The sequence below is a fragment of the Trichechus manatus genome, unplaced genomic scaffold, assembly GCF_000243295.1.
Source record: "Trichechus manatus latirostris isolate Lorelei unplaced genomic scaffold, TriManLat1.0 scaffold00083, whole genome shotgun sequence".
Lineage (NCBI taxonomy): Eukaryota > Metazoa > Chordata > Mammalia > Sirenia > Trichechidae > Trichechus > Trichechus manatus.
The window spans coordinates 6,928,103-6,940,624 of NW_004444019.1; the positions used below are offsets into that span (position 1 = coordinate 6,928,103).

Below are 12,522 nucleotides of genomic sequence, written 5' to 3' on the forward strand. Positions count from 1 at the left end.
GGACGCGCTCAGGCGGGCGCCCCCGCTCCCTCGCGCGCGCCCCAGGGAGAGCGAGCGCCGCGCGCCGGCGCGCACTCCCGAGACAGAGCTTTACTATCTCTCTCCCTCTCGCGCCTCCCTCCTCGCTGGGCATTCACACAGCTTTCCGACATCACCAGCCAAAGGATTTTTCCCCCCCCCTCCTTAGTCGCCGTCCTTCCGTCAGTACCTGCGAGGGGGAGAAGGAGGGAGGAGAGCGGAAAAAGGAAAAAGCATAAGCTTGAGCTTTCCGATCCGACCACGAATACTCCTGTAATAAACCCACCGCCCCAACAAATCTGCCTTAGCAGCCGCTGCCGCCTCCGGTCACTTCTCGTCTCAGCGCTTTCTTTGCTTCTTGGCTAATCGGTTTGTTGGGGGGTAGATTTGGTAAAACAAATCCTCGCTGTTAAGCCACTTCCATTTTTGTTTTGTTTTGTTTTGTTTTGTTTGTTTGTTTCCTTAGAGTCTCTCTTCGGGGGGGGGTACCTCCCTCGGTTTGGAGGTTGGATTCAGTTGGATAAGGCGCTAGGCTCCGGGCTCTTGGGGGCTTTTTTTCTCCCATCCCCTTCTTTTGATTTTTTTTCCCACCCCTTTTGCTTCTCGTATGTGTGCGTTTTTAAAAATAAACCCTGATTTTTGAAGCTGAGCTGGGGAAAATGGGCAACGGTGATTGGGACCGAAGGGGAGTCTCTCCGTCACTGTTGCTGGGACGCGTGCCTGTGCTGGTGTCTTAGAGCAAGAGCCTCCCGGAGCTTTCGGAGTGGAAGGTAAGGAAGGGGGTCCAGGGGTCACCTTCTCTCTGCCGGGGGTCGCCACTGACGTGCTTTCGGCTTGGCGTTTGGGGGAGGGAGGACGAGGAAAGGAAAGGCTGTTGCTGGCGGATGGAGGGGCTACGAGCAAATCCGACAGTCTGCATTTACTTAAACGCCGCAGTTGAAAAGTTAGAGAAGTCTGGTTTTCAAGAGATGTGCTGGGTCGGAAAGAACCGACAGAGAGACCGAGAAAATCTGGCGGTTGTGTGTGATTGAGGTAATTTTTTTTCGTGGGGTGGGGGAGGATTTTAGGTTAATAGAAAATTAAAATAAGGGGAGGCAGTGGGTCTTCTACTGGGGAAAAATTTCAGTGGAGTGATGGCGCCGTCTATGTTCGACTAAACTAAAGTGTCACCGAGAAAATCAGTTTTGAGAATAGCTCAACTAAACACCGGTTTGCTTCTCAGCAGGAGGCAAATAAATAAATAAATAAATTCAACCTCCTTGAGACTTCGGTGGTCAGCCCTAGAGCCACCCCCCCATTCTTTTTTTCTTAAAGAGGGAAATATAGTTGTTTGAACTGGCCCTGCAGTCCTTAGGCGGGGGGTGGGGGTTTCAATGATTCGTTTTTGATGATTTAGAAGAAAATGAGACTGTACACCAAGGCTGATTAAACAGCATTGTATTGAGGCTCTCTTGAACAGACGTGAAAGTGAATTCAGAGCTATTTCCTCACTCTTTCTAATCCTTGATGAGCACAGCACTGCAGACATGCACTGTCAAATAAATGGAAGCAAAAGTGTTGGATTTCATTAGGAAAAGATATACGACCTCTTTTTGAGTTACCGATTATAAAAGAAGCCCCCTTTCATGGATGGAATTCCTAATTTAGACACTTATTGTCACATTGGCTTTCAACGCCTACACTATCCTGAAGAACGCTGCGCAGACCTGCATTGCCTGCAAAGTGCTACAGCAAAAAAAAAAAAAAAAAAAAAAATTTCCAAAATTTCCTACAACTTTCCTTGTTTTTTTAACCTTTAAATGCTTATTTTTGACTTTATTTTCTTAAGAAGAAAATGCATTATTCATTGAGCTGTATGCTTGAGATCAGAGAACACTGTTTTGATAGTCCCAGCAGTTCTGATGTTATTTTAAACTGCTGCTATATAGATATTTAGAATTGGGGCTGTTTTTGCCAATATCAAGACCAGAATTTGAATTATCATCCATCTCTCGAAAAATGCGTATCTGTCTTCAGGGACTTTGGACACTGGATTCTGTGTGCATGCGTTGGTGTATGTTATGCAATGGGAAGGAAGAGGGTTTTTTTATCCTCTGGTTTAGAGGCCCTAGGCAAAGACATGAAAACTCTTAACTATATGTCTGTATGTCTGTCTCTGTTTACAGAACAGTGGAAGAGACTGCAGCCTAAAGACTTTTAAAATTAACTTGGTATCACTTTCCTCAGCTCAAAGGCTAAACAAAAAAGCAGTGTCATTTATTCTAAGAAATAACTTCTTAAAGGTTAAAGCAGAGCAAAAAACTCAAGTTATTTTTGGATAGCAATTTACAGAGGTAGATATAATTAAGGATTACTTTATTATGCAAGGCCAGGGTTAAACAACAAAAAAAAAGAAGAGGAGCTTTGGAACTGTTGTTGGAAAGGGAGCAATTCGGTAATTGAAATCCACTAGGAAAAAAAAATGCGAATATGTGTTATCTACCATGTATTAATCTTAAATTACAGTAGATAACTCCAGACAAAATAACGCTAATTAAAAAATAAAAATAAAAAACTGAAGGCAGCTCAATTACTGCAGTTTTGGGATTTTTCACTGACATCGCCTTTGGATACAGATACTAATACAGTGATTCACTTTATGCTTCCCAAGAGGGCATGTCACATTGAAATGACTACTTTAAATCCTCGTTCGCAGTGGTGATGTTGAACAATAAGTCTTTGCTCTGTATCTAGTGATCTAAGTCCTTTCCCATGTGGTAGTTTTTAAATTCTGTTAATCCATGGGGATGCCCATGTTTTTGCCCAGGAATTTTCCCGTCAATATACATGGTGGCCCCTGCAAAGGCAAGTAGAGGCATTTGGGAGACGACGTTCCATCTGCAGGAAATTATAATCTGTGCTTTTAAAATTGTGGCTATAATTTATCATAATTGCTTTTCATATTTTAGAGAAAAGAAATAATGTGATGACAGCTGTTCCCAGATTATCAGATTAGATTTTGTGTAATGATGTTTACTGCAGACAGAAGACTGAGGGAGAGAAAAGGCTGTATAGGTTGATTAAAAATATTTCAATAATTAACATTTAGGTTATGATAGAAGACATCCTATATTTTACTCTCTTTATTTACACCATACAGCTCTTGGAGGAAATCCTGCTAGATAAGTCAGGGCATTCCTATTAATATTCTATTAAATGTTATTTTTAAATTGAATGTGGAGAATTTGACCATTGTGTATGACCACGTGAGGGCGCTGTTCACACAGCAACGGATAATTTCCTGGCGCTATAAAATAAAAATCACCAGCCCTTCTTTTAAAAAGGGTTTTTACTGAAATCTAGAAAACAGCTGGCTGTAATATTGGAAGGAGTGTCTTTTTTTCAATGCGCGTAGACTTGCATTTTACTTTCATTGCCATTTTTACAGGCCAAATGACATAGGATGAAGGCTGTTCGTAACCTGCTGATTTATATATTTTCCACCTATCTCCTGGTTATGTTTGGATTTAATGCTGCCCAAGACTTCTGGTGTTCAACTTTGGTGAAGGGAGTCATTTATGGATCGTATTCTGTAAGTGAAATGTTTCCCAAGAACTTTACAAACTGCACTTGGACGCTGGAAAATCCAGATCCAACCAAATATAGTATTTACCTGAAATTTTCCAAAAAGGACCTTAGCTGCTCTAACTTTTCCCTCCTGGCTTATCAGTTTGATCATTTTTCTCATGAAAAAATAAAGGATCTTTTAAGAAAGAATCATTCTATAATGCAACTCTGTGATTCCAAGAATGCTTTCGTTTTTCTACAATATGATAAAAATTTTATTCAAATACGTCGAGTATTTCCAACTGATTTCCCAGGATTACAGAAAAAAGGGGAAGAAGATCAGAAATCTTTTTTTGAGTTTTTGGTATTAAACAAGGTGAGCCCAAGCCAGTTTGGTTGCCATGTATTATGCACTTGGTTGGAGAGCTGCTTAAAGTCGGAAAATGGGAGAACAGAATCATGTGCAATCATGTATACAAAATGCACCTGCCCGCAGCATTTGGGAGAGTGGGGGATCAACGACCAGTCGCTGGTTTTGTTAAATAACCTGGTGTTACCCCTGAATGAGCAGACCGAGGGCTGCCTGACCCAGGAGCTGCAAACCACGCAGGTCTGCAATCTTACCAGGGAGGCCAAGCGACCCCCCAAAGAAGGTAAGTGCCCAAAGGAGAGGGGGAGATCTGTTCTGGGGATGGTGGGCTCAGTGCCGGGGTAGGCCTTTTGGAGGATGGAAGTAAAACGTGCTGTTTCAACATACAGGACTAATCGTTGCTACATTACTTTTCCATCTTTGGATTCATTTGATTGGTGATCTTTACTGGTAGAGAAAGGTCCCTTAAACTAGTGAGGGTTTAAGATTTTAGAGGGACGATAAGGACAGGATAGCCCAACAGCATGCCCCGGAAGTGCGGATAGAATATTCAGGAGAAAAGAGATGCAGAAACGTGGCGCCTGGCTTGTGCTGGAGGTAGGGAGGAGAGAAGGGAGTGCCTTTATTCAGGCTGCAGCCCCTCGAGGGGACCTACCCATGCAAACATACGCACACACACCGCTGAGAAATAATTTGTAGACTGCTCCTGTCGGGCCCTCTTTATTTCCTATCCCCTTTGCCCCTTTTCCATTTCTCCCTCCCTCCTTTCCTTTCACAAATCCCCCTTCCACCCCATGGCAGGTTTGAACTTGGGCAACACCACTAAAAGGTGCCACAAACTCAATAGCAAGCCTCTTTGGCTCCAAATGACGTCCTGACACATGAATACAAGCCCAAGCCCTACCCCACCCCCCAGGCTCGGGGTTTTATTTCAGATGTTTTGCCCAATAAACCCCGTGCGCTCGCTCTTCCGTGGGTCAACAGAACCCACCGTGGGACCCAGCTGGAAGCACAAACTCTCGGGGTCTGTGTTGGCCGTAAAGTCACGTGCTGACAGGAGAGGGAGGCCTCGGAATTAAAACACACACTTTGACTCCCTTTGTGGGATTACGTTAATGAGACTTGTTGCAGCGGGTGCTTAAGAGCAGATCCTTTAGGACCCGATTTGCCTCTTGCAAGTGGTTTTTGCGCTCATCTTTTTGGTCCTCTGTTGATATAGACGAAGAGAGAAGGAGTGTGTCAGAGATGAGCTAGATCGGAAAAACAGTGCAACGGAAATGCGGAGGAAAGAGCGAAAGTACAGGAGTGATAGCTTTCCGCCCAGTCCCCAGTGGGGGAGCTACCAGAGGATTTAAGGTTGTGGATTAGGTTTAATAATGCAAGAAAGCATGACATACTTTGAGAAAATGACATTCCTATTTGGAAGGTTAATGGATGTGTTTCATTCGTGTGAGGACAGGGCTAATACGTATTTGTTCTTGCTCCCCAGCGCTGCAACCAGGGAATGTGTTGATTTTTATGCAGGAAATGTTTTCTGATTACCACAAAGATCCCTGTCTGTTGAAAGGGACAGCCAAGCTCCAGTCCCTCTTTCCTCTCCCCTCCCCCAACAGAAGTTGTCTTTGTGACCAATATAAAATTGACACGTTGTTGGAGAATTTTTCTTTAAGGGAAGCCAAGGCTTTGTAAGAGGAGGAGGGACGGGGGCAGGGGGAGGGAGAGAAGGACTTATCTAGTTTAATGTTATTTCTTTGCTGGATGCAATTTGGGGGATGGGAATTACGGAGGAGCACTCGTACTAGGGGAAAAGATACGTTATAAAGTAAGTGGAGACTAACGGCAATGTTGGAGGGGTGAAAACCCTTAAGATTTCTACAGGTCAGTCCTTCACCAACAGCTGAGACTGAAGAAAACAAAGTGGTTTTAAATTACAGGAGTTCTTTTCTCTAGTAAAAATCCCAGAGAAGCACTTGCAACTGCAGGGATGGTATTTAACACCATTTAAAACTAATTAGTGTCCCCTAGAATAAGAAGCTATAGTACACACAGAAAATGGAATGTTACAGACTAGCTAATGAGACAGTTAACACCAGAAGTAGTTTTTGTTATTTTTACTTGTTTTAATGCCATCTAGAAAATCCATTTCTTCAGTGGTTTAAATTCTGTCATCAAATTGGCTGTTGATGATAGTGGAAAGTGAATCCATTTTCACAACCCTTTTCTGTGAATGATAACAAATGACAAAAATAAAGTTGCTGTGTCCACACTAAACATGATTTTCAAAGATGTTTCCAGTCATGGTCATGAGATATGGGTTAAGACAGTGCTGGGATTTATGGAAGCTGTAAAAGATTGTCATTTTTTTAATAAATGAATGAAAAGTAATTTTAGACATTAAATGTATAAATCAGCAAAAGAATTTATATTTTTGTGACTGATTAGCTGAAAAAACAAGAAAGGAATACCTCTATAGGCAAAGAAGTAATTATACTTAAATTATTAACATGTTAATAAAGCTGAACTAGGAAAAGTTTATACAATATGGGAACAGATCTAGGCTATATCAGTAAAATTTCACAGCCTATATTGTCTGTATTCTGAATATATGCTCTTTGTTTAGGTACTTTGAGTCAGAAAGGTAGGAATAAGTAATTCCTGATGACATAATGTGGCTGATGCATTTTATAATTGTCATGAAATGTATACAGCACTCTTCTTTCAAAGAAGACCTTTTTGGCTATGTTGCATTGTAGGAAAGAAATGTGAAAATCTACATTCTTAATTTAGTCAGGTTTATTCAAAGTGTATTAAATCCTAAATATTTCATATAAATGATGTATAATTATCTTAGGAAAGAATTATTGAATGCCATTTCAAATGAACTACCACGCAATAATATGCATAGGGCTTGGGGTTCATAATTACATATAATTGTGCTACTCATGTCTAATTTTATCCTAGAGTATCTTTACTTTTTATGGTAGCATGTAATCCCATGTTTCAAAATGACATTTAAAAAAATTCCACTTATATTACTTGATGAATGCTGTTTCCTATGGAAAAGTACTCAGTATCCTGAAGTGATCAAGGGAATAAATCCAAGGTTAGTCTGCATAGTTATTGGCTCCCGTTTTCTTCACTGGAATACGTACTGAAAGCCTCAAGTAGAGATGTTTTTCACATGAATTACATCACAGGATTGACATAAATTTGACAAAATAGAAATTGTATACTTAGTAGATGCAATTCCAGATTGTTTTGTGTGACACTGATATGATGGCAAAGGTATACCAAATGTTGAATATTGTGAATGTGCCCTTTGGGATTACAAAATCATATTTAGTTAGTGTTTGTGAAAACAACAGGCTCTCAGGAATGAGATGTTTATTTTAAGATAGGATTTCTACTAGAAAGTTCTTTAATAATACATTCATGCACTGAAGAATTTCATAGCCAGAAAACAGCAAGAAGAAAACTATCACTGTAGTGACAGCACTAACAATTACAAGTGTAATCCTGAATATGTGATCAAAGTAAATTATTGGATTGATGTTTCGTTAAGGAACTAAAACTTTAGTGTATTTAAGTATCTTTATATTGAAGATCATATTTTACATATTTGAGGTGTCATGTGGTTAAGACACTTAGTTGTCATTCCTCCCAATATTTCACAATGTGAAATTATAAAAACAAGTAAATGAATACGATAAAGTCTTTTAGAAAATATAACGATGTCTTACTCCAGGCAGTTATTTAAGCAAAACAAAACAAAACAAAAAAACTCTCTACATGTATGAATGTAACTATTTTCGAAGGAAACTCAATATTCCTATTTACCTGATTTTCAAATATGACAAATCTAGGGAGAGACTGGCATTTATTCATGAGGTCATCTTCAGTTTTCCTGGGGTCTTTACCACATTTTATATGAGTCTTTTACCAAAGATGATTCTGGACTATATATATATAAAATGTGATACAAGATTTTATTTCTTACCACTTCATTTATAATAAATAATGAAAACAGTTTGGACAGAAAAATTCCACATCACGATATCTAAATCACTTAAAGCCTTAATAGAACCTTTGTTCCTTACTAACGTCAATGGTCCTACTTATGTGACGGGAAATTGGGACCCCAGTGTAAAATCCAGGAAATCTGAACACACACACTCGTCTTTCTACTCTGCCTCTGCTAATTCTTGAATTTTCCCACCCAAGGGAATACTCACCATGTGCCTGTGTAAACTTTAGCCGTGTTTGCGTATATCTACACATTTTTAGGCACACATTTGCAATCTAGAGCAATTTCTGTCTCTGCAGTTTAACTGTCCCATTTCTTTCTAACTATGATCTTCTTGCCCTCACGTTACTTTTTTAGCCACTTTTCATCCTCCTCTTTACACTCCTATCTTACTTCTTTTCTAAATGACTACCATGATCCCATACTCTTTATCAGAATGTAGGAAGGAATACTGGATCTGTCGTTCTTTGAAGAAACAGAGGATGACAGCTTGCTCCGCCCCTTTGCTTAGTCTCATAGCCCTTTGCACACATTGTACTTCTGTTCCAGCATTTAGTATATTGGACCTTTTACATTTCCATCTCTTTCCACTAGACTGGGAACTCTTCAAGGAGAAAGACTGGTTGTTTAAGCTGACTAACACAGTCTGTAAACAGGCTTCAGTAAATATTGGTTGAAATGAAGCTTAAATGACCAAAATAAAAAAAAAAGTATCAGTAGGAAAGATAGGAGTAAATTTATTACAACCAATAGAGTAAAAATACATCACTTTGGGAAAGCAGCTATCTTTTATTTTCCTTTTTTTTTAGGGGAAGATGGTTACCATTTATATAATTTCTAATTTCATTAATGTATTGTTTATGCCAGTTCCAGATTTCTAAGGTGTTACTTAATAAAATCTTTAAAACAACAAGAAGAATGGATTCCCGTTAAGAAATATTCTTAATTTCATATATAATTATTTCAAAAAATTAATGATAAATATAATTTAGTATACATGGCTGTCTAGAAAACTTGCCAATTTCTGTTTAACTTCATTTCTCTCTGCATTTCTCATTTCTCTTTTCTGGCCCTGTCATTACTTCTTCAGTAATGACACTTTCCAAATCCTTTCTTCCACAGTTTGAAGACAAATCTATTCAGTCACTTTCCAAGAAAGAGGAAAATACATAGTATTTCCATGTCAAGTCCAGTGCTTCTGTTAATCACCCTTGGTTATGATCTATAGATATAGTAATGATAGAATATTACTAAAATTGTAGGTTTAGGCAAGTAAAACACCATAATTTTTCCTTTTATCATTTTAATATTTTTTCAGGCAATTTAGGAAGTAGCTTGTATATGAAGTATTTAATCAAACAAAACTCAATTACATGATGACATTTTTTGTGAATAATAAAAATATTAAAGAGAAACATGAAAATGTAAATTAAATGTAAGTATCTGCGTGCATTGTGGCATGTATGCACACATGTGCCGAGAGATGTGTTTTGGCAGGTTTTTATGATAGCTGTAGATAAATGTGCTGCAGGTTAGTTTTCTTCTGAAATTGACATGGGAATTTGATTTCCCTTGGAATCCAGCTTCAAGCATGCCTTTATTTAATTTCCTAATAGAAGTGATTTTTGTTACACTGAAAAAAAAAATTTTGAGAAGCTACTTTTATAAAACGTAGTTTTCTTTAGAATTGATCTAGTATATATGTGTTAGAAAAGTCATCCAGCCCCTGAATCAGAAATAGTTTCATTAAAAAGTAAGCTTTTCTTATTGTATTCAAAAGATCATATTCTGGGTTTTAAGATCATGAACCAGAGAGAACTGAGTTTTAATCCTTCTTCTTCCAGACAGTAACTGTTACTCTGCATTACTACTTTCCTCTTCTCAGATTAGGTTAGTAATGCTTAAATTTCAGGATAGAGATGAACAGGAAATGACATCATGTATAAAAAAAAAACCTTGTAAAATTAATAGCTTGGAATATTTTAGTTCCTGTCAGTCCTTGTGGAAATTTCTTCCCAATTCAATTAGCTAATAAGTCGGGAGAGGTATTCAGTTTTTCTAGGTGTGTCACTTCATTGAAACGAAAAATGTGTTTTGGGGTTAGAGTTGGGCTCCTAGAGTGACTCAGCCACCTAGTACCACCTTTGGCAAGTGACTGAGCCATCAGAAAATGTCAGTGCCTTTCTCTTTTCCCTCACCACCCCCTCCCAACCTTTTGATGGATAAAAGCAACTCCTAATTAAAACTGATATTATATTTCAGACCTTTCTATACTCTTATAAAAGTTTCTTGTAAAATGTTTAACATTATTTTTATTGTCTTTTATAATCTGTGTACAGTAAATACTCCAGACATGATGACAGGGAAAAAGTTAATATTAAAAATAATACATTGAATTTGCATAATGCTTCATAGTTTTTTTTGTTGTTTTATTTTGCTTTTAAATAAATCTTCCATATATCAGCTCTGGAATCCCTGTTTGTTTTGTTTTGTTGAGTTTGAGTTTTTGATGTAGTTGTTTTTTGACTGTGGCATGGAGTAGCAAAGAGAAGAAATGGCATTAATAACTGTGTCATGCTACATAGGAGCTTGGTGACTATGCAGAGTTTTGAGAACCATTTGTGACCATACACTAATGGTGCGAGTGTGTGTTGTTTGAAGAAAGGAATAATGTCATTGGTTTAAAAACATTTTTTCTCGAGTGTATTCATTATTATACAAACATTTATTCTTTAGTGATTAAGAGCTTACTGAGTAGTTGGCCTTGTGGTGACGTTTTGTGCATAGAACCCCTTTCTTAATGAATGTAAATATGAGAACAGGGGTGGTAATTTGGGTTAGAAATTTTAACAAAGGGTTCCATTGTTTTGATGTATACATGGATGAAAATATGAATAAGCAAAGCAACATTCAAACAAAAGAATACTGCTAATATTGTATTTGGTAATAAGCTGTTTGGTGTGTTAGGTATAATGCTGTTGTTAGGTGCCGTGAAGTCGGTTCCGACTCATAGCGACCCTATGCACCACAGAACGAAACACTGCCCAGTCCTGCAGCATGCTCACAATTGTTGTTATGCTTGAGCCCATTGTTGCAGCCACTGTGTCAATCCATCTCATTGAGCTGACCCTGTCCTTTACCAAGCATGATGTCCTTCTCCAGGGACTGATCCCTCCTGACAACATGTCCAAAGTATGTAAGATGGGATCTTGCCATCCTTGCTTCTAAGGAGCATTCTGGTTGTACTTCTTCCAAGACAGATTTGTTTGTTCTTTTGGAAGTCCATGGTATATTCAATATTCTTCGCCAAGACCACAATTCAAAGGCGTCAATTCTTCTTTGGTCTTCCTTATTCATTATCTAGCTTTCGCATGCATATGATGCAGTTGAAAATACCATGGCTTGGGTCAGGAACACCTTAGTCTTCTAGGTGACATCTTCGCTTTTCAACACTTCAAAGAGGTCTTTTCCAGCAGATTTGCCTGATGTAATGCATCTTTTGATTTCCTGACTGCTGTTTCCATGGGTGTTGATTGTGGATCCAAGTAAAACGAAATCCTTGACATCTTCAGTCTTTTTTCCATTTATCATGATGTTGCTTATTGGTCCAGTTGTGAGGATTTTTGTTTTTTTTTTATGTTCAGGTGTAATCCATACTGAAGGCTGTGGTCCTCTTCACTTTCAGCAAGCGTGGTTGTGTTATCTGCATATTACAGTTTGTTAATGAGTCTTCCTCCAATCCTGATGCCCCTTTTTCATTAAATTTGAAACTGTGGATAATATTTCTTTGTGAAGCAAGAATTCATTTAAGTTTATTCTTTACAGTTGCAACAGTTATGATTCTATATATTCCTCATTGCCTTTACATAAAATCCTTGCATGGTATTTAGTGTATCTAGTTGATGTTACCCTGTCTTTACGTTTTATTAGTCTAAGGTAAAAGATTGTTCACAAATCAATTCAACTTTTGAAATATCTTTTTATTCACATTTTTTGGCTGTAAGCCGTGGAGAATTGATAATCTGTAATGATGTGGATTGTCATTGAATTTATTTGAATTCGTCTAGGAATTTAGGCGTTTAACAAAAAATCATAAGCATTTTGAATATGTGTCTATTTTGTATTACATGAAGAAAAAGTAGCATCTCTGTACTTTTGAGTTGGTGAAAGCATGACTAATACATCAAAATAGATCAAGCTAGTGGTGTGTGAGTCACTCCAGGACTGGGAAGCCGTCCTTTGGTTGTCATTGCTGATAGACTGCAAAGCCATTTGAGTTAAACAATTTCAAATATTTTAATCCTTGCTATATTATACAAATAAGTTTGTTTCTATTTTGAAAATCCACTTGGAAAAAGATATGACTTTGTTGAAAAATTTTTCACTGAATTTGTGATCAATTATTATAGATCAGTGAGCCCCAGGAGTCTCCCAAAGTCTTATATATTCACATATCAAAAACAAAACAAAAATCTTTTGTTCATACTCATTTAAGGGCATTGGTGGCACAATGGTTAAGTCTTCAGCTGCTAATAGAAAGGTCAAACCCACCAGCAGCTCCGCA

The 12,522-nt window shown here is 38.2% G+C and overlaps 1 protein-coding gene across 2 annotated transcripts in view; it reads left to right on the plus strand.

The window, feature by feature from the left end:
* Window positions 1–533: 533 nt before the first annotated feature.
* The window catches only part of ADGRB3 (adhesion G protein-coupled receptor B3), a 795,950-nt gene continuing 783,961 nt past the window's right edge, over window positions 534–12,522 (plus strand). Inside the window, exons 1-3 of one of the 2 annotated variants that reach the window (XM_004381354.1) lie at window positions 534–788; window positions 2,184–2,351; window positions 3,446–4,217. In XM_004381354.1, coding sequence (XP_004381411.1) covers window positions 3,461–4,217 — 757 coding nt within the window. In that variant the 5' untranslated portion in view covers window positions 534–788; window positions 2,184–2,351; window positions 3,446–3,460. The remainder of the gene's footprint in view (window positions 789–2,183; window positions 2,352–3,445; window positions 4,218–12,522) is intronic. The other variant, XM_004381355.1, reaches the window with a different exon arrangement.